Below are 26,998 nucleotides of genomic sequence, written 5' to 3'. Positions count from 1 at the left end.
TTTTGGCCATGCCAGGCAACTTTTGGGATCTCAGTTCCCTGACCAGGGACTGAACGGGGCTTCCCTGGTGACTCAGCTGGTAAAGAATCCACCTGCAATGCGGGAGACCTGGGTTTGATTCCTGGGTTGGGAAGGTCCCCTGGACACAGGAAAAGGCTACCCATTCCAGTATTCTGGCCTGGAGAATTCCATGGACTATATAGTCCATGGGGTCAAAAAGAGTCGGACACAACTAAGCAACTTTCAATTTCATAGCATTAAAAACACCAAATTCTAAACACTAGACGACCAAGGTATTCCCTGTGCTATTTTTTTAGGTTCTCCATATAAGTGATACTATATATTTGTCTTTTCTGTCTCAATTACTTTACTTAGTATGATCACCTCTAGATCCATACATGTTACTACAAATGGCATTATTTCATTCTTTTTATGGCTGAGCAATATTCCATTCCATGTATGTGCCACATGGTTTTTATTCCTTTGTCTGTTGACAGACATTAAGTTACTTTTATGTCTTTCTATCGTAAATAGTGCTGCTAGAAACACTGAGGTGCATGTATCTTTTTGAATTGGAGCTTTTGTCTTTTCCAGATATATGCCCTGAAGTGGGATTGCTGGATCATACGATAGTTCTATTTTTAGTTTTTAAGAAACTTCCAGAGGTGAGGCAAGGTGAAGGCCCACTGGTGAGGAACACTGGCTGAGATGCAGGCAGCAGCAGCCGCAGGGCCTGGCGAGGAGACCATGGGCGCCTCAACCTCCTGGGGCCTGCCTGCCCGTGTCCCAGCTCCGCACCACGAACCACAGGAGGTTCCGGGCCCAAACCATCTGCCCATCGAGCTGCTCCGGGAGATGCTGAGCTACCTGCCCCCAAGCACGCTGCTCCGGCAGTGCCGCCTGGTGTGCCGGCGCTGGCGAGAGGTGGTGGACGACAAGGACCTGTGGCTGAGCATCCTGTCCTGGAAACACCCCGACCTGTGGCCCGTCATCCGCACCTGCCTGCCCCCTGCTGGCGGCCCCGGGCCCCGCATCCTGGGCCGCTTCTGCGAGCTCAGACCCATAGGGCGCAAGCTCACCGTGAACCCCCTGGAGAAAGACCTCTGGAACTGTATGATGCTGAGCGGTAGCGATGGCTCGGAGGAAGAGGAAGACTTGGGGGTCAGGCTTAAGACTTCTGAGGAGACGAGCTACAGTTCTGCCTACAGGTGTTGGTACAAGGGAGAAATTTTGGATCTGGAGGAGGAGGGCCTGTGGCGGGAACTCCTGGATAGTGGAAAGATTTGGATTTCTGTCTGTCACCGCTGGACAGAGCAACAAGGCAGTGACCGGATGTATCAGCTAGTCGTCAAGCTTCTAGATGCCAACTATGCCACCTTGCATTATTTCTTCCATAAACGTTTTCCCGTCCGGCCGCGGACAGGCAGCTTCTCCTTTCAGATCATGCATTCGTTCACCAACATCAAGAAGGGCGTCCGCTTTGTGTTGTTTGACCACAGTGTCGAGGGCTATGACTCGTGGCCGGAGCAGTGTGGAGTCTCCAGGCCCCAGTCCAGTGTCATCGTACGGATCCGTCCCTAAGCTGTCCCTGTAAGAGAGCCTGACCGTGCCTTCCAGGAGCTGCGACCATTGGCCAGACCACCTCAATTATCAAGAGCTTGTAGCTCCTGGCATCCTGGGATCTCTCCTGGGTCCAATCAAGGGACCTACTGGGCCTTGTCTTTAAATTCTATGAGAAACTACAAGAACGTTCTTACATCAGGGTTACTGACTGAATGCAGCCCCTGTTCTACGGAGTGGAGACACACGGGTGAAAACAAGGAAATGGTGAGAGGGCTCCTCACCCTCCCCCCCAGTGCCAGGCCCTCTGGTTCGGCCCCCGTGCCCTCTGCCCTCATCTTCTGTTTCTGCTGCAGAGGCTTCATTGATCACTTCCAAGAATCCCTCTCCTCATGTCTGAACCAGAAACCCATCCCTCTGGCTGAGTAATTCCAGTCCCTAACCTTTCGTGATTTCAAGACTGTGACCAGGACTCAGAGCTGAAAGTTAAACTAGTTCAAAAAATTGTTTAGAGGCAGAGGGTTCTGCCCACCCTGTGCACAATGAATTTGGTCCCCAGAGCCCTGCCCTATTCTGGATTCTATGGTGGATAGAATTATTTTGTTACTTTGAAATTCTTTTTGAATTTGGAGATAATCAGGAATGTATCTTCCAATCATAGTTAATAAATACAATATTTGCCTAAAAAAGAAACTTCCATACTGTTTTCCATAGCGGCTGCCCCAATTTATATTCCCACCAGCAGTGCAGGAGGCTTCCCTTTTCTCCACATATTCTCCAAAATTGTTTATTTGTAGACTTAGACAATGGCCCTTCTGACTTGTAGGGGGTGATACCTTATTGTAGTTTTGATTAGCATTTCTCTAATTATTAGCAATGTTGACCATCTTTACTTATTCCTGTTGGCCGTCTGTATGTCTTTATGAAGAATGGTCTATGTAGATCTTAAGGCAGTGACTTCTTGATGACGATGGTAAAGATAATGATGGTGGCTGCAGTGGTGATGGCAACAGAGTGGATGGAACATCTAACAAATTGCAAGGTGCTGTTCGGGTCTGGAGTGCACTGAGAGATCAGTGCACTGGTCTGGAAATTCCCATGAAATTCCAGACATTGTGCAGTAACAGAGTTTGATTCGGAAAAAACAAAAAAGAAAGAGAGAAAAATGAAACCCGTTGGCTGCAACATGTCAAGGAACTTCAGGGTGTGACAAGGAGGTCAACAAGCCTGGGGCAAACAGACATAGCCCATGGGACCCCCAGGGGAGCCCGTGTTGTCTGACTTGGGCTGAGCATGGGGATGCTCCTCCTCTAGCCCTGGGGACCAGGATGAACACGGGGCCCCCAAGGGTGACTGAGAGCAGAGGGCTTGTGTGTAGGTGTGAGAGAGGGTCAGCCGTAAACAGAGGGGCAGAGAAAGACAGCACATGCCTCACCTAGGCTACCTTCATGTTTCACCAGGAGCTTCCAGAACCATCTTCCTGTGTTTACCTTGGGGCACTGCCCTGCCCCCACCCGTCTATTCCCCATGGGGCTAGAATGATCCTTAAAAATATCGACCTTAGCAGCACCTGCCTCCAGCTCTTCCCTGGCACCCATGACTCTGAGCATGGATGCCCAAACCTCCCGGTGTAATAGGGGTGGGGTCCTACAGCCGTTAAATCGAGACAGGGAGACTGTCGGCAGGAGACCTGGGACAGGGTAGTTGCAGGTCCCACCCCACCAACAGTCATCCTGGCAGTGGTGTTCTCTCAACGCGGAGCGTGGTAAGAAGGGGATGGCCACCTTCTCCCCGGCCCTCCAGGCCTTCTAGCCTCAGGCCTCCAGGTGAGCTGAAGGGTGGGGGACAGGCTGGGGACGGTGACCTGCAGAGCTCCAGACCCTTGCCTGGCCGCCCACTGACCAGGCCCATCCTTGAGAAGACAGTGGACCTCTCCCCAATCCCCACTCCTGAGCCCTGAGGTGGTGGAGGTCTCCATGGGTCCCAGTCCACTGAGGCCTCAGCAACTGGAGTAACTGGACACTGTCATTAAGGTGACAGCTTTAACCAGCTTCAGTCACTCCATTCAAGTTCCAAGAACTGGTCCAGCTGAGGTCAGTTGTCGACCCCGAAAAGGTGCCAGAGGTCAGGGTTAAGTGGCAAAGACATTGCACAGCATTGCTTCAGGTCTACTCTGTGGTGGGGGCTGTTCTCTAAGAAGGACAACAGCTGGGGGCTAGGGATTAACCTGAAGGGCATTTGCTACAACACATGTCCCTATGGATCCCATGCAACGATCTCTCCAGGTTAAATGTGAAGCCTGAGGGACAGCTGGGTCTGGGTGCCTGGCTCCCTCAGTGATGACGGCTGGACAGGGCCTGGGGACCTGACGGTGTTGCCAGCTGAGACCTGCCATCTTATTGGGGCCTGGGCATTGGTGGGAGGACCTAGACTGGGTGCTGGAAGAAGGCTCCTGGGCAGGGTAACCGGCCCACACGGGACCCTCTCCTCTTAGATAGGGCCTGGACCTCAGAGAGCGAAAGCTGAGCCTTGGGAATTTGCCCTTTCTTGTCTGAAGAGAAAATAACATTTCTATTGTAGAGGTTTTGACAAACATCATGAACTGACAGTGACCTGACCTTAAGAACAAAAGATCTGACAAGAACTTTATAAAAACTCACCACTCCCCTCCCACATCTTTCCTACCCAAGGGCTTTGCTGAGAGATTTTGGGACTTCAGGATGTTTAAGGAATGAGCTACTTCTCATCTCCTTGAATGGCCCAGCAATAAATCTTTCTGGGCCCCAAACTCTGATGTTTTGCTATTGTTTGGCTCACAGTATGTCAGGCTCTGGGACTTGCATTCTGTAACACATGCAGCCCAAAGTATTCTTCTGGACCCTGGGGTCCCCCGAGGGCAAAGCTAGATGCCATGTGGAGCCCTATCCCACGGCCACAGATACAGAGCTCCACACCACGGTCGTCTCCCAAACTGACTGTGCCCCACAGCGACCGCCGCCATGAGTCCCGTGATCTAACCGGCCAGCTCCCTGAGTCCATAGTAGGTTAAAAAAAAAAAAAACAACTCACCCTAACGAATCACCTAATGCCACCCTTCCAGCAGGAATTTTCTTTGTGTTGAGGCTATAAAAATTGGCCACTGGCCCACAAAGAGCATCAAGCATGCTGGCTGATCAGTCAGCTGTCCCTGGTCCTTCAGGAAGTCTGCCCACTGTCTGAGCAGCGCTCCTCACTCCCTCTGCCCTTTGTTCCCAACACTTCCTCTCTTCTAAATACCCTGTATCTGGAAATTCTTTCCAACCCTCACACAACCACATTTTTGTGGCCCACAGACGGACTCTCAGAGCACTAGCAGCAGCCCTCGCTTCTCCCCACCAGAGGTCAGCAGCGCCCTCCCTACTTGGGACAACCAGAAATGTCTCCAGACGTCCTGGAACATCTGCTGGGTGGGGGTGGGGGGTGACACAGTTCCCTGGGTGAGGTCACACCGCTGGATCTAGCTCCGGGAAAAACCCCGGGAGCGAGGTCAGGACTGTGGGCAGGGAGGTTGGCCGGCCCGCCCCCGCCTGGAGGCGCTGACCGTGACCCTCGCCCCACAGGGCCTTCGCCAAGCGGCAGCAGCAGCTGACGGCCATGAAGGTCCTGCAGAGGAACTGCGCCGCCTACCTCAAGCTGCCCCTCTGGCAGTGATGGCGGCTCTTCACCAAGGTGGGTCTGGGGGGCTCCGTGCGGCAGAGGGACCAGTGGGCCGCACGCCGGCCTCCTGCGGGGCTCGGGCCCCGGGCTGGCACTTTGCCCCTGTGTCCCCGGGCCCAGAACTTGAGCCGGGGATGGTCCTGCCCTGAGGGGTCTCGAGGGGTGTGAGCTGGGGCGTGTGTCCAGCGTGGACGGCCGAGGTGCTGTCGACCCCAACGTCCCCACGTCGGCTCCACGTAGAGACAGCACTGCCTACTCAGGAAATCTGGCTCGGGATCTGCGTCTGAGGAGGTCCTCCCTAGGCTTTACAAACATCCCTTTATTATTAAAGTGTGTCAGGCTGCTTTGTTCATAAAAAATAATCTGTGGTAGTTGTAAATTTTTTTAATTTTTATATTTTTAATTTAAAAAAAAAAGGTTTCTTTCCTCCTCTTCCTATAAAAATGGTAAAATTCCTAGTCTTTATCTCTGTCCTTCCACATCTGCCTCGTTCGGTAGCTTAGCTGGTAGACCAGAGGACCGTAGAGGTGGTTAGCTGCTGTCATCCTTAGGTCGCTGGACGGATTCTGGCTCAAAGGAAGTGCTTCAAGTTTGGGGCTTTGTTGGTGTCTCAGCTGCTAAAGAATCTGCCTGCAAAAGAAAAAAAAAAATCTGCCTGCAATGAGGGAGACCTAGGTTCTCTCCCTGGGTTGGGAAGATCCCCTGGAGAAGGGAACGGCTACCCACTCCAGTATTCTGGCCTGGAAAATTCCGTGGACTGTATAGTCCACGGGTCGCAAAGAGCCGGACAGGACTAAATGACTTTCACTTTCACTTCCACATCTAGAAGAGAGTGGCTTGTCCTACCAGGTCTACACTGGTGACTCAACTTCCCTGTATTCCTCACTGTTCTGTATGTGCTGGGTTTAGACTTATTTATGGCAAAGAAGGTATGTTTTGCACTTGGGCAGCAGGTCAGCACGCAGGCCCCGGGTCACTGTTTGGCTGGCCTGGTTGCTCAGGAGAGCTGCAGGCTCCTAGACCAAACGCTTGCCAGGCCTCCAGCTGCTGACCCGTCCAGGCTCCGAGCAGGTACACTTTCGGGCCCTGGGAAGGGAGCGGCAGGAGGTGATGAGAGAGGTGGGGGCCAGCACTGGAGCTGGAGTGCTGCTTCCTGTCAGTGGGGGCCACTCCCATAGAAGTTCTGGGGTCCCTCCCCACCACTCCCAGCTGGTGGAGGCTGCAGCGCTCCCTGGCTGTGGCTGCACGCCTCCATCCCGCCCCTGTCTCTTCCTGGCCTCCTCCCCCTACTCGCTGCTGTCTCTGTGTGTCTTACAAGGATGCTAGTTGATTTAGGGCCTACTCAGAGAACCCATAATGATCTCATTACAAGAGGTTTCACTTAAAGGGTTTTCAGAGACTCTTTTCCACATAAGGTCCCATATACAGTTGCAGAGATTAGGTCGTGGATGTACTTTTTGGGGAGCTACCATTTAACTCACTACAGGACCCACAAATATCATTCTCCCCCTTAAGGTCCTCTGGACTAATGTTCAGTCCCCATGGCTGCCTGACCGCCCATCACACGTAAGCAGGAGAGCCCAGGGGCCACTGAGCCGAGAGTCCCTTGTGGAAGGGAGGGGTCCTTGCTCCCTCTCCAGCTGTGCTGGGGTCCAACCCCAGCAGGATCCAGGAGAACCCTCAGAACGGCGTCAGTGAATGAGAGAGAGAGCGAGACAAAGCTCGGGGCTAAGTCTGAAGTTTATTTTTGCACGGCTCCTTTATACCCTTAACAACATCTTTTTGGGGGAAGTGCATATTTCTTACACACAGGGAATCTCAAAACATTACAGCAACTTGACCTTCAACAGAAACAGGATGTCACCCACATACTTTTTCATTCACAAGTCTTTCTTATCATTTGGCCTTCAGGCTTGCTAACATTTTATGGCTTGCACCTGGTGTGACTTAAGCAACTTCAGTAGCCGACCCTGTTTTTTTTTAATAATTAATCTATTTTTTTTCTAATAAGCGTCATCTTTATGGGAACTAGATAGGATTACATTTTTTACAGAACAGAAATGCAAAGGACTGCAGAAACAGCAGATATGGCACGAAACAGGCTCTTAGTCTAAAAGTTGACTACCTGCAAGAAGTCGCCAGCTAATCTCTATCTAAAGTATTTTCTATTAGGCACATTTGTGGCTATCATATTTGTGGAGCTTTTCTCACCCCGCGAAGGGGCCTGTGTTTAATAGTTTCTTTTGTTAGCGTACTGTGTTTAGGATGTTTAGAACAATCAAGAGCATTTTTTGCAATGAGGGCACATATTTATCACACAAGCCAGAATGCCAGCAAAAGGGTTTGAATTGAAGCATTTCCTTCATCCCTGGCCCCTTTGTAGGGTACCAGCGTCTAGGAGATTTATTAATTAGGGTTTTAAGTTGGTCTATATTCAGTGAAAGAGGAGCAAAAGAGCTTTCAGCAGGCAACACAAGAATCTGCAGCAGGGCAAACAAGAAGAACAGCAGAAAAAAGGGGGGGAGGATACAGGGTGGGGTAGAGGCCGAGGCCAACCTGGAGGGTCCCTTATCCTAGACTGCCTTGCCTGTCAGGTATTTTCTTCATGACCTCGTCACGGGCGGGACCTCCCATAACAGCTCCCAGCACAGCTGTCCATGTGTGTCCGTGGAGCCTAAATGCTAATGCCCCTTCTTGTCCAGCCTCTCTTGTCACCCCTGCTCATCCCTCCTCACTGCTGGCCCCTGAGGTGGACTGTCCACCCTGGTCCCAGCAAGTGCTCACCTCTTCACTTGCCTCCACTGAGCTGTCGACTTTCCTACTGGTCTCTGATTACTGGCATTAGAGATCCCATTATCCCTAACTTTATACAGTTGCTTATTTTTCCAAATAATCCCAAAGTTTCCTCCCAGACTATGGTTGTGAATACAAAGCCAGAAATATCTATGTTAATTATCTGGCTGTGGTCCCCTGGGGTGATGGTGAGATGCTCAGAGGGGAACTGTAGGGGGATAAATAAACACAAGAGCAAAGGAGATCAGATCCTATGCTGTGTCCCAGCATCTCCCTTCTATATGCCAGCAATGGGCATTTAGAGACAGAGGATGACGTGGTGGCCAGGTTGATGAACTTTGTTCTCTAATTGTTGAGCAAATAAAAGGGCTTTAGCTTCCTGTTAAGGTTTTATAAAACACTGCAGTGAGATCAGTCTAGAGAGATCAACAGAAAAGATGACACTGATTCTATTCTTTGAATAATTTTTCAACAGTGACCAGGTAATATCTTTTAGTTTTTTTCCTGCGAAAATGTCATACTTTTTTCTGAATTAGCGGCTGTAGAAGAGACCAATAGAAAGAAAAGTGAAGTTACTCATCATGTCCAACTCTTTGCGACCCCATGGACTGTAGCCTTCCAGGCTCCTCCATCCATGGGATTCTCCAAGCAAGAATACTAGAGTGGGTTGCCATTTCCTTCTCCAGGGGATCTTCCTGACCCAGTGATCAAACCCAGGTCTCCCGCACTGCGTGAGATTCTTTACTGTCCGAGACACCAGGGAAGCCCTGAAGAGACCAAATAGTCATTCCCAAATTTTCATCCTTCGCGCCTTCAAAAAAAAAAAAAAAAAAACTAAAAATTAAAAAAAAATGTTTCTAATTATAGGAAAAAACACACAACATAAAATTAACCACTTTTTTAGCCATTTTTAGTGTCCTTATTTTTTATAGAGAAGACACTGAGTTTAGGTGAGTTTATGGCAGCCCAGCCTCCCTTGTAGCTCCATGTAACCTGATTGCTAAATTCCGACTAATCAGAGGTGAGAGGAATGATGTGTGGATCTTCTAGGTCATGTCTTTGAAGGGAAATTATGAGCTCTGTGTCTTTCTCTGCTCTATTTTGGGCTGGAATGTCTGATGAAAACCAGCTTCCACATTGAACAAGACCCCTCACTGGAAATGGTGGCTGAGCAATAACAGGCTGGACTTCTGGTTGACTTACCTACCACCTACCTCCCAGATGCCTAGCAACTTGGACTTTCACGTCTGAAATGAATACATCTACATTATTTGAGTCAATATGTTAATATCTTGTGAGCCCTTTGTTACAGCAGCTCAGCATCCACATCCTAACCAATACGACACCATCCCTAGGCTTCATTCCTCCTCTAGGCTTTGAGTCTTATCCTTTCAGAACTCTGCCTCTCTGTTCAGCCCCTGTGAGTTGACCATTGCTTAGATCGCCTGTGGCTTTGACATTGACTTCTCCCAGGATCCCATGTCTGAGCCCTCACCTCTCCAGGGGATCCCAACACTGTGTCCTGTGAATCAATGACCTCTTTAGGCTCCTAAGACTCAGTTCCCAGACTGGCCCAGCCCAGCTCTTATATTAGACAAGATTGAGGACCACCCCCCCATACCCACACCCATCCCTCAGCCTTCCTGTTAACTTCCACACTTAACTGGTGAAATAGACAGACAGGAATGAGAGGATGGCAACCATAGGACCAAGGCAAGGTGGTAAGAAGATTTGGGACTGACTTGTAATAGGTATGGGCATTGTTTTGGGGATGATGGAAAAGTTCCGGAATTATGTAATGGTGATGTTTGTTCACATAGTGAATATACTAAAAGCTACTTTTCAATGGTGAATTGTATGTTATGTGACTGATATCTCAATTCTTTTAAATGCTACTTTTTAGAAAGCTGTGGAAATGGTAGGGAAAGAGTTTCAGAGAGTACATCCTGGAAAGGGACAAGAAAGGGGTAATGGAGAGTCAGATGGAGAGAAGACAGGGCAGAGGGGAGGAAGCTGTGACCAGCTGTCTTCCTGCAGAAATCTAAGTGACAAGTGACAGGGGTCATGCATGGAGCTGCTGGTTCCTGGAGGTGAAGCACATCTGGGGGCTCTGGAGGGGATCCTGACACAGTGGAGGAGGTGGGTGAGGCCTCCAAGATCCTTTCTTATGGCTCTAGGATTACTTATCCACAAAAAGCAATGAATTACTGATACTCGCAGCCCATTGGGTGAATCTCGAGAACAGTTTGCTGAGTGAATTTGAAAAGACCAGTCTTGGGACTTGCCTGGGGGTCCAGTGGTTAAGACTCTGCACTTCCTCTGCCAGAGCCACAGGTCTGATCCTGCGTGCCACATGGCACAACTGAAAAATAAAAGTAAAAAATGCAAAGGCCAGTCTTAAAGGGTTACATGCTACATGATTCCACTTATAAAATAGTCGCAAAATGCCACAGTTCTAGGAATGGAGAACAGATCAGCAGTTGCCCAGAGTTAGGGAAGGCCCAGAAAGCGGTGACCCCAAAGGATCAGCACAGGGAGTTCCTTCTTGGAGACAGAACACTCTGTACATCAATTGTCATGATGGTTAAATGAATCTGCACACGTGTTACAATGTGGTAGGACCATCCCAAAGACACAAAAACGAGAGCATGCAAAAACTGGTAAAATTTGAGTGCAAGCTATATTCTAGTTAGTTGTATTTTGATAGCGACTGTAGTTACATAAAATATCACCACTGCAGGAAAACTAGGTGAAGGGACACAGGACCTCTCTGTAGCAATTTTACAACTGTGTGATTTTGTCTGTGAGTCTATACTTATTATTATTTTTTAGTCTCTGATTCAAGAGTTGAATTGTGGAGGTAAGGATCATTGGATAAATGTAGGGGAGGCGAGGCCAGCTTTGTGACCTTGGGAAATGAATGAATGAATCCTCTAAGTCTGCTTTCTGATCCACGCACAGGAATGATGAGAACGGCAGACAACTCAGGGAGGTTTTGAAAGAGGAAAGGAGGTAATGCCGACACGGTGAGCTCAGAAAACAGCACTTCCTGTTGACTGAGCACCTACTGTTCGCCAAGCCCAGTCCCTGCTCTGTCTCACTCATCCTTTCAGTGACTCTACAGGCTACTCGGTCTTTCTATGAGCAAGGAAACCAAGTCACAGCAAAACCTGGGGTAGCCTAAAAGGGCTGCGTGATGGCAAATTCTCTCCCCACTCACGGAAGATGCGGAGTCGTGGACGCAGCCGAATGGGGCCCAGAGTCTCTGTGACGAAAGAGCTCAGGCAGATTTCCCCCTGAGGTGGGGCTGTTCCAGGAGCGAGTTAACACTTGGTGCCAGTAGCGGTGGGTCCCCATGGGCCTGGTCAGACCCGGCTTCCCGTGCTCACTAGGGGCTCCGGCAGCTGGGCTCACTTCTTAGGCCAAGTGGTATTTGACATTGTGACTCATCTCAAGCTAACAGGGAGCAATTGTGGAAGAAAATTACCTTTTTAGACTATTCAAGGATTTAAAGATTTCTCTTCCTCTAAGGAAATGGCATAGTCCCGAAAACAGACCAAAACAAGAGGCAGGGAGACCAGCCCAGTTTCCCCACTTGAGGGGCAAGTCCAAACCTTAGTTTTCCCTTGTGACTCAGGGATAATAAATGTTGTTGTCAGAGGGCTGTGGTAGCTTACCCAACAATGTGTGTGAAAGTGCTTTGCAGGTTGTAAAGTGTTCAGGTGCTGCTATGTTTTTCCATAAAGGTTCAGCTTTTTAACAGTTTATTTAAATTTTTTTAAATCATCAAATTTGCCATTTTAGCCATTTTTACACAGTTTTTATTTATTCGCTTGTTTGACTTTTCACTTGGCTGGGTTCTTCTTGCTTTGATGTGCATGCTCAGTCCCGTCCGACTCTTTGTGACCCCATGGACTGTAGCCTACCAGGCTCCTCCGCCCATGGGATTTTCCAGGCAAGAATACTGGAGCGGGTTGCCATTCATTGCTTGGGGCGGGCTTTCTCTAGTTGTGGCATGCGGGGCCTACTCTTTGTGATGGTGCTCGGGCTTCTCATTGCGATGGCTTCTCTTGTTGCAGAGCACAGGCTCCAGACATGTGTGACTCACGAACTCTAGAGCACAGGCTCAGTAGTTGTGGCACCTGGGCTGGGTGGCTCCCCAGTATGTGGAATCTTCTTGGAGCAGGGATTGAACCTGAATCCCCTGCATTAGCAGGAGGAGTCTTATCTGCACCACCAGGGAAGTCCTAGTTTAGCCATTGCTAAGTGTAGAGTTCAGCGGTGTTAAGGACATCCACACTGTCATGCAATTAGCATCACCCTCCATTCACAGAATGCTTTACATCAAAAGTGAAATTCTGTCCCCATTAAATACTAACACCCCACTCTCCCTCCCTTCCACCCCTGACAGGCACCTCTGAATCCTTAGTCTTTGTGAATTTGACTCCTCTTGGGACCTTATTTGAGTAGAGTCATCCAGTATTTGTCCTTTTGTGACAATTTTTTTTTTCCTTTTGACTGTGGTAAAAAGGGCGTACTAAATCCTCACCTTGATTTGAGCCTGCAGCCCCCTTGGCAGCTCTGCTCTGAGCTGGTGGTTTTTGTTGTTTTTTTTTTAGTTCTACCAGTTTATTGCTACCAACCCATCTCCCTCCACCCTCGTGCACACATGCTCAGTCATGTAATCCCATGGACTTCAGCCCGCCAGATTCCTCTGTCCATGGATTTTTTCAGGCAAGAATACTGGAGTGGGTTGCCATTTCCTTCTCCTGAGCTGGTGTTTTTTGAGTCCAGGAATGTCCAGTGTCCATTCTGCATGCTCATCAGAGGACCTTTATGATAACCTGCCCATCACTTAAAAGGATGTTTAACTGAGTTCTTCTTCTCACTATGGTTTTGCTTGGCTGTGAAACTAAAGTCATGCTAGTGAAAGAGAGAAGAGTTTATTGGGGGAAAAATGACAGAGAAAGAACTTTAAACTAGGAGTGCAGCACTTTCACAGCATCATCTTTCAGGATTTGAAATAGCTCAACTGGAATGCCATCACCTCCACTAGCTTTGCTCATAGTAATGCTTCTAAGGCCCACTTGACTTCACATTCCAGGATGTCTGGCTCTAGGTGAGGAATCACACCATTGTGATTATCTGGGTCATGAAGATCTTTTTTGTACAGTTCTTCTGTGTATTCTTGATACACAGATACCTCTTCTTAATATCTTCTGCTTCTGTTAGGTCCATACCATTTCTGTCCTTTACTGAGCCCATCTTTGCATGAAATGTTCCCTTGGTGTCTCTAATTTTCTTGAAGAGATCTCTAGTCTTTCCCATTCTGTTGTTTTCCTCTATTTCTTTGCATTGATCGCTGAGGAAGGCTTTCTTATCCCTCCTGGCTATTCTTTGGGAACTCTGCATTCAGATGCTTATATCTTTCCTTTTCTCCTTTGCTTTTCACTTCTCTTCTTTTCACAGCTATTCGTAAGGCCTCCTCAGACAACCATTTTGCCTCTTTTGCATTTCTTTTCCATGGGGATGGTCTTGATCCCTGTCTCCTGTACAATGTCACAAACCTCCATCCATAGTTCATCAGGCACTCTGTCTCAGATCTAGTCCCTTAAATCTATTTCTCACTTCCACTGTATAGTCATAAGGGATTTGATTTAGGTCATACCTGAATGGTCTAGTGGTTTTCCCTACTTTCTTCAATTTAAGTCTGAATTTGGCAATAAGGAGCTCTTTATCTGAGCCACAGTCAGCTCTCGGTATTGTTTTTGCTGGCTGTATAGTGCTTCTCCATCTTTGGCTACAAAGAAGATAATCAATATGATTTTGGTGTTGACCATCTGGTGATGTCCATGTGTAGAGTCTTCTCTTGTGTTGTTGGAAGAAGGTGTTTGCTATGACCAGTGTGTTCTCTTGGCAAAACTCTATTAGCCTTTGCCCTGCTTCATTCTGTACTCCAAGGCCAAATTTGCCTGTTACTCCAAGTGTTTCTTGACTCCCTGCTTTTGCATTCCAGTCCCCTATAATGAAAAGGATATCTTTTTTGGGTGTTAGTTCTAAAATGTCTTATAGGTCTGCATAGAACCTTTCAACTTCAGCTTCTTCAGCGTTACTGGTTGGGGTATAGGCTTGGATTACTGTGATATTGAATGGTTTGCCTTGGAAACGAACAGAGATCATTCTCTCATTTTTGAGATTGCATCCAAGTACTGCATTTGGAAAACTCAGCAGTGGCCACAGGACTGGAAAAGGTCAGTTTTCATTCCAATCCCAAAGAAGGGCAAGGCCAAAGAATGCTCAAACTAGAGCACAATTGCACTCATCTCACACACTAGTAAAGTAATGCTCAGAATTCTCCAAACCAGGCTTCAGCAATACGTGAACCATGAACTGCCAGATGTTCAAGCTGGTTTTAGAAAAGGCAGAGGAAGCAGAGATCAAATTGCCAACATCCGCTGGATCATTGAAAAAGGAAGAGAGTTCCAGAAAAACATCTACTTCTGCTTTATTGACTATGCCAAAGACTTTGACTGTGTGGATCACAATAAACTGTGGAAAATTCTTAAAGACATGGGAATACAAGACCACCTGACCTGCCTCTTGAGAAACCTATATGCAGGTCAGGAAGCAACAGTTAGAACTGGACATGAAACAACAGACTGGTTCTAAATAAGAAAAGGAGTATATCAAGGCTGTATATTGTCACCTTGCTTATTTAACTTATATGCAGAGTACATCATGAGAAATGCTGGGCTGGAAGAAGCATAAGCTGGAATCAAGATTGCTGGGAGAAATATCAATAACCTCAGATATGCAGATGACACCACTCTTATGGTAGAAAGTGAAGAGGAACTAAAGAGCCTCTTGATGAAAGTGAAAGACGAGAGTGAAAAAGTTGGCTTAAAGCTCAACATTCAAAAAACTAAGATCATGGCATCTGGTCCCATCACCTCATGGGAAATAGATGGGGAAACAGTGGAAACAGTGTCAGACTTTATTTTTCTGGGCTCCAAAGGCACTGCAGATGATGACTGCAGCCATGAAATTAAAAGACGCTTACTCCTTGGAAGGAAAGTTATGACCAACCCAGACAGCATATTAAAAAGCAGAGACATTACTTTGCCAACAAAGGTCTGTCTAGTCAAGGCTATGGTTTTACCAGTGGTCGTGTATGGATATGAGAGTTGGACTGTGAAGAAAGCTGAGCACTGAAAAGTTGATGCTTTTGAACTGTGGTGTTGGAGAAGACTCTTGAGAGTTCCTTCGACTGCAAGGAGATCCAACCAGTCCATCCTAAAGGAGATCAGTCCTGGGTGTTCATTGGAAGGACTGATGCTGAAGCTGAAACTCCACTACTTTGGCCCCCTGACGTGAAGAGTTGACTCATTGGAAAAGACCCTGATCCTGGGGAGGATTGGGGTCAAGAGGAGAAGGGAATGACAGAAGATGAGATGGCTGGATAGCATCACCGACTCGATGGACATGACTTTGAGTAAACTCCAGAAGTTTGTGATGCACAGGGAGGCCTGGCATGCTGCTATTCATGGGGTTGCAAAGAGTCAGACACGACAGAGCAACTGAACTGAACTGAAACTAGGAGTGGTATTTGCAAGTGGCAAATCTCAAACTTGGTTGCAGTCTTGGCTCCTCCCCTGAGTTGCTGGAAGAAATCCCCCGCCTCGCCCCTCCCCTCTTATTTACAAAATCAGATCAGACTCCTGGCCAATGTTCCAGCGTGAGTGTAAGAGCAAACTGTAGTGTGTGGTCCTCATGGATAATCACCATCACTCCTCTGTGCCTCCCTCTAAGGCTGGGGGAGGTGACCACGATGACACCGGGACATTTCCTGGGATGAAGCAGCCCAGATGGAAGGTCAGGCAGGCCTCCATGGTGAGGGAGAATCCAGCCCCACCGCTGTTCTTTCTGCTTGGGGCAAAGCAGGAAAGTGCACCAGCAGTCCAGCTGCACGACTCTCAGGCTCTGGGACCTTTTCTTCTCAGTTTCTTTATCTGAGAAATGGAGCCGACACTTCCTCGAGCTGATGTGAGAGTACAACAGGCTAGGTGTGGACGATGCCTGCAGAGTGTGGCACACTTCAGCCCTCCATACACCTCGGCTCTTTGCTGAACATCCAAACAGGAATTAAGACTGGCTTTCTGTTGTAGACTTTTCTGAGTTGCCAGGTCACTAGCCTTCCTCCATTTGGAGAAAAGAGGTCTGTTGTCAAGTGCAAATAAGTCAGGGAACAAAGAGCAATGGGCTCTCAGCCCTTTGCATGAACTTGGCATCCATCCAGATGGCCTTGACCACCAAGGCTGGGCCTCCTCAGGCGAGTTGCCTGAGGGCACTAGTGCCTGAAGTTGCTAGTATTGTCACTGTCACCAGGGTTCAATCTAGAGGGACCTTATCAAAAAGGTGGGGTTGGGGTTAGGACAGAGTGGCTGAGGGGTGGACTTGGGCCCCTCTCCCAGGTACCCTTTGAGCAGAGCTGGGGACAGTGGACTCTGCAGGGAAGGATCCTGGAGGTCTTCTTAGAGGAGGTGATAACAGATTTGGGCTTTATAGGAAGTATGATTTTTCTAGGTGGTAGCAGTAAATGTCCCTGGCAGAAGGAACTGCATGTGCAAATGCCTAGAACCCACATGGGTGTGGCCCTCAGGAGCAGCAGTATGACCAGTGTGCAGTGAACAGTTGATGTTCTGGGAGACTGTGCCAAGTGCTTCTGGTGCAAAGGTGAATAAGGCAGGCAGGCTGCTGAGTGGGTGGAAAGGGTGGAAGGAGCCAGGAAGAAGTTCATAGAGTGGGGGAGTGATTGACCGAGGGTTTCATAGTCAACTGGTGGCAGGTCTTCCATCATGAAGCCTAGACAGGGTGGACTGTGCCCAGAAGGACCTGGATGTCAGGACTGGGCCTGTTTCTCTAAGACCATCAGCAGAGAGGGTGAGAATAGCCCAGGGTGGGGCCTGGTGTGCAGGATGTTTGCTTGACCTGAGCCACTCAGAGATGAGGGTTTCACTTTCCCTTTCAGTTCTCCAGGTATATCTGGGCCCAGAGGTTGTGTGTGGTTATTGTCGAGTCAAAAAGCTGGTAGCTGCATTGCATAGCTGAGAACAACTGGATCTTGTTTACATTAAGCCAGAGAAGATTTCTGGGTAGCAGGCAGGGTAGGACCCCCTGCTCCCCATCACCCCGTCCTCAGGAAGACGGTCTGATGATGGTCGCTAGTTGACAGAAGAAAGGAAAATGGAAGCTCAGAGAGGTGAGTTCATGGCCGACATGGCTGGTTAAGCAGGAGCAGAGCCTGGTTTGTGGAGGCAGGTGCGTCTGATGGCTTCCTCCCGTCCCTTGGGTCCCTGAACAGTGCAGAGGGAGGGTCACACCTGCTCAGATGGGCTCAGCTCAGGATGTGGACTCCTGAGACATGAGCAGTGACCCCAGAAGGAGGGTGAGTGTTGGGGGTGCTCAGTCTGTTGAGAAATTTGGAGGAAGTAGAGGGGGCAAAGGAGGGCAGGAGGGTCAGAACCCTTCCTCCTTGTGGTCTGGCCACCTTGAGGCTTCCCCCAGGGTGCTGTGCTGAGGCCAATGGGGAAAAGGATTTCTTTTGAGATGTAAGGAATCCAGGTTTCATCACCTGACCCCTGCTTCCTAACTGCCTTCTCAGAGCAAGGCCCTGGGGAAAAACTGAGGCCTGGGGAAGAACAGGAGAGCAAATGGAGAGATGCAGGGCACTGTCTTCCTGTGCTCAACAGGCCTCAGCTCAGGATGGAGGTGATGGGTGGCCCTGTGTAGGGAAGACGGCCCAGCAGACAAAGTGAGAAGGGCTCACTGCACGACGCCCACATTAAGATCCTGGCTTTGCCATCTTAAGATAAAAACCCAAGCAGTAGACAGGTCAGTATAACAGGAGGGGCATGAGCTTAGATCTAGGTGTTTTACAGGCAAAAACAGTCCTAGAAACTTCTGGTTTATTAAATCTACAGTATTCCTCTTGAATACCCATGTCAGAAGCACTGGTCTTGGCCTCCTCCCTGCCCACCAAGAGCTGTGTGACCCTGGGCAAGTCAGCTCCTTGGGAACTGTTTGCTCTCAGATCCCTTACTCAATTTTTAAAAACTGATTTCAGCCTTTTCATGTGGATTTTAGGCTGTGTGTTAGGGATGTTCACCTTTATGTACTGTAAATACTGCAAAAAGTGTCTGCTGCTCTCTCATTGTATTCTGGCCTGTTTTATGGTGTCCATGGCAATATTTAATTTTTAAGAGGTCAAATAAATCAGACTTTTGTTTATGGCTCTGGGATTTTTGTCTTGATGAGAAAGGTTTCCTCAAATCAACATTATTTTTAACATTTTTTCCAGTACCTTTGTAGTTTTTTTCTTTCTGGTTTACATTTAGATCCCTTTTGGAGTCACTGATTGATTGATTAGAATTTTCTTGTTTCTTCCTCTTCCTCCTTCCCTCCTTGGTATTTTCCTTCTTTGTCTTCTTCTCATTCAAACAGAACATACTTAATGGGTACATTTCACAGTCACAAATGAACACACTCTTTTATGTGCCTTCAAAAGAGCATTCATCGCAATCAGGATATGACTCCTCCTTCTCCCCCACTACCCCCCGCAAAGTTCTAGGCAGCAGTTAGGGAACAGAGAGCAAGAGGCTGGAGAGAGCTGGGCTGCACACCCAGACCTGGCCCAGACACCCTGTGGGAGGAGAGGTTTTGGAATGTCCGGCTCAAGGCTCAGGCTAGTATCAGATTTTAGGTAAGACCCATATTTCCCCCCAATTCTCTCTTCCTCTTTCTCCTATAAAAATATCATGGCTGGAGTAAGGAGACGTGAGGAAATACAGGTGTCTGCTGCTACCTGAAAGTACAGTGTTCCTACAAAAGCTTTCCTAAATCAAGATGGCGTAGGGAATAGACGACGTAGGTCTCGCTACACAGGGTGATCTTTTGGAAAGCAAGGGATGCCCATAAATGGAAACACTCAGAAATCTGATAATGCTATCTGTCAGAAAGGGCCTTTCATCAAGACAGACAAGGAAAACAAATAGAATTACTGCACCGCAGGTGAAACAAGAGCTGTGCTGTGTCTTTGAGAAGCTGGTTGCTTCACGTCCCTGTAACAGGTCCCATACCTTGTATTTTAGCCAGGCTGTGCCCAGGAGGGTGGAGGGAACCCCAGAGGCCCTGGAGCAGGAGGAGCAGCAGAGAAGAGACAAGACCCCTGCCTGGTGCTGGGAGCTAAAGAAACTCAATACAAATAGACCCACAGGCAGGAAAGTGCAAGATTCCAGGGGGGCCTAGAGAGGAACTGGGGTAGACAGCAGGGGGAGGAGGATTTGGAGCTGGGCCTCCAAGATCAGGAAACATTTCACCTGGTGAGGCAGGTGGGGCAATGTCTCACCACCTGCAGGGGGAGGAGCAGCCTGAGTGAAGACCTGGAAGCTGGGGGGGAATCAGAGTCCAGAAGTACTCAAGGCTCCTGGATCACACTCTGAGAAGGCAGGAAGGTGAGGAAGACAGGAGTAAGAGCATCAGGAGGGCCTGGGTGCTGGGCTAAGGACTTTGAACTTGATCTTGCCATAACCGCCCCCTTCCCGGCCTAAGGATGATGCCCTGAAGTCACATGGAGGGAGATGTTTGGTAGAATCTCTGTCTGACCACAGGGAGAGAAGGGCTCTGTGCCTGGCCATGCAGTTGGGCAGGAACGGGCTTCTCTGCAGTCCTCCCTTTTCTCAGAAACAGCCCTTTGGGAAAGGGACCAGTCAGAGGCTAACAGAGGAGGATGCAGCGATAGTAATCCAGCAGAGGGAGCATTATCAGCATCCACAGGCAGCTGGGGCCCCAGACAAGGGTCAGGACCAGGCCAGGAATGGGAGGGAAGGACGGAAGGATGAGGTGGAGGGTCCACACGCATTTACAAGAGTTTGGCATCATCCAGGATCAGTCCTTTCTGCCTGCACCCTCCTCCTCTCTTGCTTGGCTCTTGGTCCTTGTGTTTCAGAGTTTCAGTTGGCTGCCCTGGCTCCCAGGGTCCTGCAGCTTTGAGGTAGAGAAGGAGACAGAGGCCACCCAGCTCTCCTCTCCCTCCTTCCCCTATAGCAGGAGCCCCCAGACCCCTCAGCTGCCTTCCCCTGTGTGTCCTTCAGCAGGACAGGGTCATACAGACACCCTTCACCATAGAGCAGCCCAGAAAACACATCCCTGATGTCCAGGCCCTGAGACAAGAGACAGAAAGGTCCAGGGTAAAGTCAGGTGGCACTGGAGGAGGTAGAATTTCAGGAGAGCAGGTGGGCGTGAGGAGCATTCAAGGCCAAAGGAACTCTTTGTGTTAAGACCTAGTCAGAGAACAAACAGCAGCAGCTGGAAATGGAGCAGCCAGGGAATAAGCAGAGCAGGAGTGGCTTGGACAGAGAAAGGAAGCTGCTTGGAGGTGGGCCCGCCTGTGTGAATTTTCTCCCCTCCACACAGTCAGTGCCTCCAGCCTCCGCCACCAGGCACACTCCCTAGTGAACAAGCTGATGGTTACTCTTCCTGAAGAACCCTGGCTATCTCAGAGAGGAAGTGTTAGAAACAAAGATGCTAGGATGGGGGCTCAGGTAAGGGGATTTGGGGGAGGCTCTAAGGAAATAGGGCTGCTCTAGATTGGATGCTGCAGAGAGTAGCGGACAGGCAAGAATACTGGTTCAGGTTGCCATTTTCTTCTCCAGGGGTTCTTCCCAACACAGGGACTGAACCCACATCTCTTGAGTCTTGCATCTCCTGCATTACCACTGAAACTGAAAGTCTCTCAGTCGTGTCCAACTCTTTGCGACCCTGCCAGGCTCCTCGGTCCATGGGATTTTCCAGGCAAGGATACTGGAGTGGGTTGCCATTCCCTTCTCCAGAGGATCTTCATGCTTTTTAACATTTATGTCTCCCTTTCTGGCCATACTTTCTCTAAAGTCCTCTCCCTTAAATATTATTATGAATTTATGGCCTTTCACGGACTCAACCTGGCCCAATGAAACATATTTATAGTAATCATTATCTTTTTATTTATTATTATTGTTATATGTGGGTGCCCCTTTTGAGTAGCAGAGATGCCAATCTGTGGAGCTCACCTCCCCTGCACGGTGTCTTCCTTCCTTTGAGTGGACAGAAGGAAGCTCATGGGTGCAGATGTGGGTGGGCAAGATGCTGCTGGACAATGTCTGTTTAAGGTCACAGTTCACACTGATTATTCTGGTTTAACCCTGCTATCATTCCTACTTTTCTAGAGAAGTTGGTTTCATCCACATGAACATGTCTGCTACACTGACAGTTGTCACAGCAGGAGTCAGGCTTATTTCTTGTTGGCACTTGATTCAACCACCTTCAATCATCTTTAAGGTGGTAGTACTAGAAACCACCCCATTTTGTGGGTTACTGACTGCCATAAAGTGACTGCTGCTGTCTTAGAGTTAAAACAATCCAAAGTCATAAGTGCATATGGTTAAAACAGATCAATTTGTAGAGGTTTCTGCTCATTCCTTTCCAAGGAAAAGCTATTTCTTTAGATAGTTAATCAATGTCTTTAAATTATATTACTACATTGGGAGGCAGAATAGTGTGAGAATGTGTCCTCAGGAGACAGGAACCTGGACTTAGATTCTGGCTCTAGCACTAGCTGTGTGCTTTGAGTAAATTGCTTCACCTCTCTGAGCTTCTGCTTCCTTTTTCACAGGGCCATTATGAGAACTAAAAGTGAGTGAATGCCTACCAAGCACTTGGAATGTTGCCTGTTGCAAAGAGAGGTCATCGACCATGATAGCTAATATATATTAGATATTGCATTTTTCTTTTTCATGATTTAAAAATTGTGTTATTATTTATTTCTTACTAGGAAAAAATAATGATTTCATTTGTTTGTATACTTTTTCTTATACCTTTTCCCCACTTTCTCCTAATATCATTATATCATTAAGTTTATACCCTCTATTAGAAAACCTTGTAACTGTAAGCACTTTGCTTACTCCTTTGTTTCTTAAGCCCTCAACAGAAGCCAGCATTTCTTGACTTCCTGCTTCGTAAAATGAAATGTTAGTCCTCATCCTCCCTCAAGTGCTTCAGCTCCCAACTTGTAGCAGCGTGCCTTAATTTTTATATTGATTAACAAGTAGATTCATTTCTAATGTTTAAATAGTTTTTTATCTTAAAAGATAAAAATCATAAAATAATGAATATAAATGAAATACCAACTTTAAAATTTTGAATCACTGATTGTACTCCTGTAGCTCTCTGAAAAGTTGGGCAAAGAGTGGAGGCTGCTGTGAATATGGGATGGGATGTGGGGCTGGTGAGCTTGTCCCCTGCTCTCCCCTCGGCCTCCTCTCATCTTGCTCCCTCTCTGGGGCTCTGCCCAGCAGACCAGTCTTCTCTCCTGTGAACACGCTCGCTGTTTCTCTCCCTCTACCACACTCCTCTTTACTCAGCCATCACTTCCCCATCCAGTGAGTCTTCAAATTTGTTGAACTCTCTGGTCTCCTATTGCCCGCATGCTTGATTTTATTAGTAGCAGAGGGAGGAGAGGCAGGCTATGGTTTTTGAGCCTAGTAAGGAGGTTGGAATCCAGTCTACCAAGGGCAAGACTTCTGACCTTGGGCAAGTCGTGTAACATCTGTGAGTCAGCTTCCTTATCTGTAAATACTGATACAATGTACATGTCTCAAAGATTAATGGAATGAAATACGAGTTATCATTGGTAAAGTTTTATAGCAAATACTGATGCAGAGCAAAGACCACAAGCACAAGTCACTCTTATCAATAGCTGTTATTATACCTATAAGTATTTTTACTGTCATCTAAGTCAGGTCTCAGCAGAGGTAGTTAATAAGTGCTCTTTAAAAATGTGGCTAAATATAATCAACATTTGCTCTCTTTCTTCACCTCTCAAGGCAACATAATCACAAGAAGAACCAAAATAAATTGTCTCTATATAAATATCTGGATTTTTTATTTTATTATCCAAAATTTAATCTTTTATTTAATATTATATATTCTGATTCAATGATAATCATATGTGTTTACCATAGCTAAAATTTTAAATTAATTTAAAATATAGCTGAATTTATAATAACATTAGGATTTAGTGTTAACCAAAGAATGGATATCATTGATTGAGCTAAACATAAATAGAATTGAAATGTATCCCAAAATATCTGGATTTTTTGTTTTAAAAAGTCCACTGAGAATGAGTACCTTTGAAAGGATAGATACTCTCATATATTATGAGTGTGAATGTAAATTGCTATAATGTGTTTGCATAACAGTTTGGCTCTAGGTATGAAAATTTTTTAAGTGTTCATGCCTTCTAATCTGGTAATTATGCTTGTAGAAATAGCTTAAGGAAACAGTCTCAAATACAGGTGAAGTTTTTTACAAGGAGAATGTTCTTTGCATTATTATTTACATAAAAGAATCAGAAGCAGCCTGAAAGTCCACTAGTTGGAGGGGACAGCAGAGGGGACGGGGCACCATCGGGGTCCTCAGACGCCCAGGGGGGCATACAAGGATTGGGGCAGGGCCAGAGGGACCCCAGGCTCTTGTGGGATAAAGGGCCTTGTAGAATCAAGGAGGGCACAGGCTATGGGAGCTGTATCACCAGGAACTTTATCAAGGCAGAGACTCAAGCACAGGAGCAAGACATCATTTTAATTAAGAAGAGTTATTTTCCAATAAGCATACATCCACAATTATAAATTTTTTTACATTAAAGGGAGTAGAGCATAGTCATCACAAACCTGGGATTTGGATCAGAAACACTTGGGTTCAAGTCCAGGCTCTGGTAGCAGTGTGAAAACTTGGGCTGACCTAAGTTTAGGTGAGTTTCAGGAGCCTGCACATCATAGACAATGGATCAATATTGGTTATTACCAGTTAGTAAGCCCAAGTGTTCCCAACCTCATATAATTTCCAGAGTATTCCCTTCCTATCTGTTTTTCTGTCTCTGGTTTTATTGCTTTTATAACTTCACAGATGGCTGTCTCCTGTCTGATTATCCTGTCCTTGTGCCCCAACAAGAGATCGGGACTTTGAGTTGGCTTGGAGGGAGCTGGTGGGAGGATGAGTAACTTTCCTTAACTAGCAGCCAGCAGAACCCAGGAGACAGAGAAACAAGCCAGGTTAAGTCCCCAGTGGCACTTGTGGCCGCCCCAGGGGAACCCGCCAGAGACCGTGCCCCCTCACTGCTCCCTGCAGCCACTGTTCACTACTGATGGAGTCCACAGTCTGTGTTCTCTTCCCCAGGGGTGAAGCATCACCTCCTTCCAGCCTGACCCAGACAAGGAGCTGAGGGCGATCTCTGAGACCCAGCTGCTGCCATCATGAACTCAGAAGACCTTAGGGAAAGCTCAGGTAATCAGCTGCCTCGTCTCTGACTGGTTTCCACTTGTAATCCAGAATTGGGGGTGGTGTTGAGAGATTGTTGCTGAGCGGTGAAAGACACTGGGATTCTTGGCCTCTGGAGGAGAGGAGTTCAATCCAGGACCAGTGACAAGGCTTGATTGCTCAGAGCTTTTAATAAAGTTTTATTAAAGTATAAAAGAGATAGAGAAAGCTTCTGACATAGACATCAGAAGGGGACAGAAAGAGTACCCCCCTGCTGGTCTTTAGCAGGAAGTTATATACATACTAGCAGACTGCTAATTAGTAAAAGGAAATGTCTCAGAACTCATAGACTGGCACCAGGGCACTCAGTCACAATATGTATTTTGAGATAACATTGGCACAAGGTGAGTCATCTCAGGCCATAAAACTATTGACATGAATCTTGAAGAAAGGCAGATTTCCAAGCAAATACATACTCTTATTAACATAGCTTAAGAGAACATTTGCATGAGTAAAACACACTGGTTTCTTGAGTAAAACACACTGGTTTGTTGAGTAAAACATACTGGTTTGTTGAGTAAAACATACTGTTTTGTCAAGTTGGTTCCGACTCATAGGCAGAACCGACTTGAAGAAAGACAAGTTAGTCAGTTTAGTCGCTCAGTTGTGTCCGACTCTTTGTGACCCCATGAACTGCAGCATGCCAGGCCTCCCTGTCCATCATGAACTCCCAGAGTTTACTCAAACTCATGTCCATCGAGTCAGTGATGCCATCCAGCCATCTCATCCTCTGTCGTCCCCTTCTCCTCCTGCCCCCAATCCCTCCCAGCATCAGGGTCTTTTCCAATGGGTCAACTCTTTGCATGAGATGGTCAAAGTATTGGAGTTTCAGCTTCAGCATCAGTCCTTCCAATGAACACCCAGGACTGATCTCCTTCAGGATGGATTGGTTGGGTCTCCTTGCAGTCCAAGGGATTCTCAAGAGTCTTCTCCAACACCACAGTTCAAAAGCATCAATTTTTCGGCACTCAGCTTTCTTCACAGTCCAACTCTCATATCCATACACGACCACTGGAAAAACCATAGCCCTGACTAGACAGACCTTTGTTGACAAAGTAATGTCTCTGCTTTTTAATATGCTGTCTGGGTTGGTCATAGCTTTCCTTCCAAGGAGTAAGCGTCTTTTAATTTCAAGGCTGCAATCACCATCTGCAGTGATTTTGGAGCCCAGAAAAATAAAATATGACACTGTTTCCACTGTTTCCCCATCTATTTCCCATGAGGTGATGGGACCAGATGCCATGATCTTAGTTTCCTGAATGTTGAGCTTTAAGCCAACTTTTTCACTCTCCTCTTTCACTTTCATCAAGAGGCTCTTTAGTTCCTCTTCACTTTCTGCCATAAGAGTGGTGTCATCTGCATATCTGAGGTTATTGATATTTCTCCCAGCAATCTTGATTCCAGCTTGTGCTTCTTCCAGCCCAGCATTTCTCATGATGTACTCTGCATAGAAGTTAAATAAGCAAGGTGACAATATACAGCCTGGACATACTCCTTTTCCTATTTGGAACCAGTCTGTTGTTCCATGTCCAGTTCTAACTGTTGCTTCCTGACCTGCATAGAGGTTTCTCAAGAGGCAGGTCAGGTGGTCTTGTATTCCCATGTCTTTCAGAATTTTCCACAGTTTATTGTGATCCACACAGTCAAAGTCTTTGGCATAGTCAATGAAGCAGAAATAGATGTTTTTCTGGAACTCTCTTGCTTTTTCAATGATCCAGCAGATGTTGGCAATTTGATCTCTGGTTCCTCTGCCTTTTTAAACCAGCTTGAACATCTGGCATTTCATGGTTCATGTATTGCTAAAGCCTGGTTTGGAGAATTCTGAGCATTACTTTACTAGTGTGTGAGATGGGTGCAATTGTGTGATAGTTTGAGCATTCTCTGGCATTGTCTTTCTTTGGGATTGGAATGAAAACTGACCTTTTCCAGTCCTGTGGCCACTGCTGAGTTTTCCAAATTTGCTGGCATATTGAGTGCAGAACTTTCACAGTATCATCTTTCAGGATTTGAAAGAGTTCAACTGGAATTCCATCACCCCTACTAGCTTTGTTCGTAGTGATGCTTTCTAAGGCCGACTTGACTTCACATTCCAGGATGTCTGGCTCTAGGTGAGTGATCACACCATCGTGATTATCTGGGTCGTGAAGATCTCTTTTGTACAGTACTTCTGTGTATTCTTGCCACCTCTTCTTAATATCTTCTGCTTCTGTTAGGTTCATACCATTTCTGTCCTTTATTGAGCCCATCTTTGCCTGAAATGTTCCCTTGGTGTCTCTAATTTTCTTGAAGAGATCTCTAGTCTTTCCCATTCTGTTGTTTCCCCCTATTTCTTTGCATTTATCTTTGAGGAAGGCTTTCTTATCTCTCCTTTCTATTCTTTGGAACTCTACATTCAAATGGGTATATCTTTCCTTTTCTCCTTTGCTTTTCACTTCTCTTCTTTTCACAGCTATTTGTAAGGTCTCCCAGACAACCATTTTGCCTTTTTGCATTTCTTTTCCATGGGGATGGTCTTGATCCCTGTCTCCTGTACAATGTCACA

At 47.1% G+C, this 26,998-nt stretch overlaps 1 protein-coding gene and 1 pseudogene across 2 annotated transcripts in view; both read left to right on the top strand.

Moving 5' to 3' along the window:
• Positions 1–708: 708 nt before the first annotated feature.
• On the top strand, positions 709–1,581 carry LOC139030533 (F-box only protein 27 pseudogene; annotated as a pseudogene).
• Positions 1,582–5,060: 3,479 nt separating this feature from the next.
• The window catches only part of LOC110143537 (apolipoprotein L3-like), a 45,436-nt gene continuing 23,498 nt past the window's right edge, over positions 5,061–26,998 (top strand). The window contains exons 1-2 of one of the 2 annotated variants that reach the window (XM_020903183.2): positions 5,061–5,268; positions 24,316–24,423. In XM_020903183.2, the coding sequence (XP_020758842.2) occupies positions 24,393–24,423 (31 nt within the window). In that variant the 5' untranslated portion in view covers positions 5,061–5,268; positions 24,316–24,392. Of the gene's footprint in view, positions 5,269–17,081; positions 17,309–24,315; positions 24,424–26,998 lie in introns of those variants that run through there. The other variant, XM_070453959.1, reaches the window with a different exon arrangement.

Source organism: Odocoileus virginianus, chromosome 23 (genome assembly GCF_023699985.2).
Source record: "Odocoileus virginianus isolate 20LAN1187 ecotype Illinois chromosome 23, Ovbor_1.2, whole genome shotgun sequence".
In the NCBI taxonomy this organism is placed as follows: domain Eukaryota; kingdom Metazoa; phylum Chordata; class Mammalia; order Artiodactyla; family Cervidae; genus Odocoileus; species Odocoileus virginianus.
The sequence above is the reverse complement of the archived record's forward strand: the minus strand, read 5'-3'. Positions and strand labels throughout refer to the sequence as shown.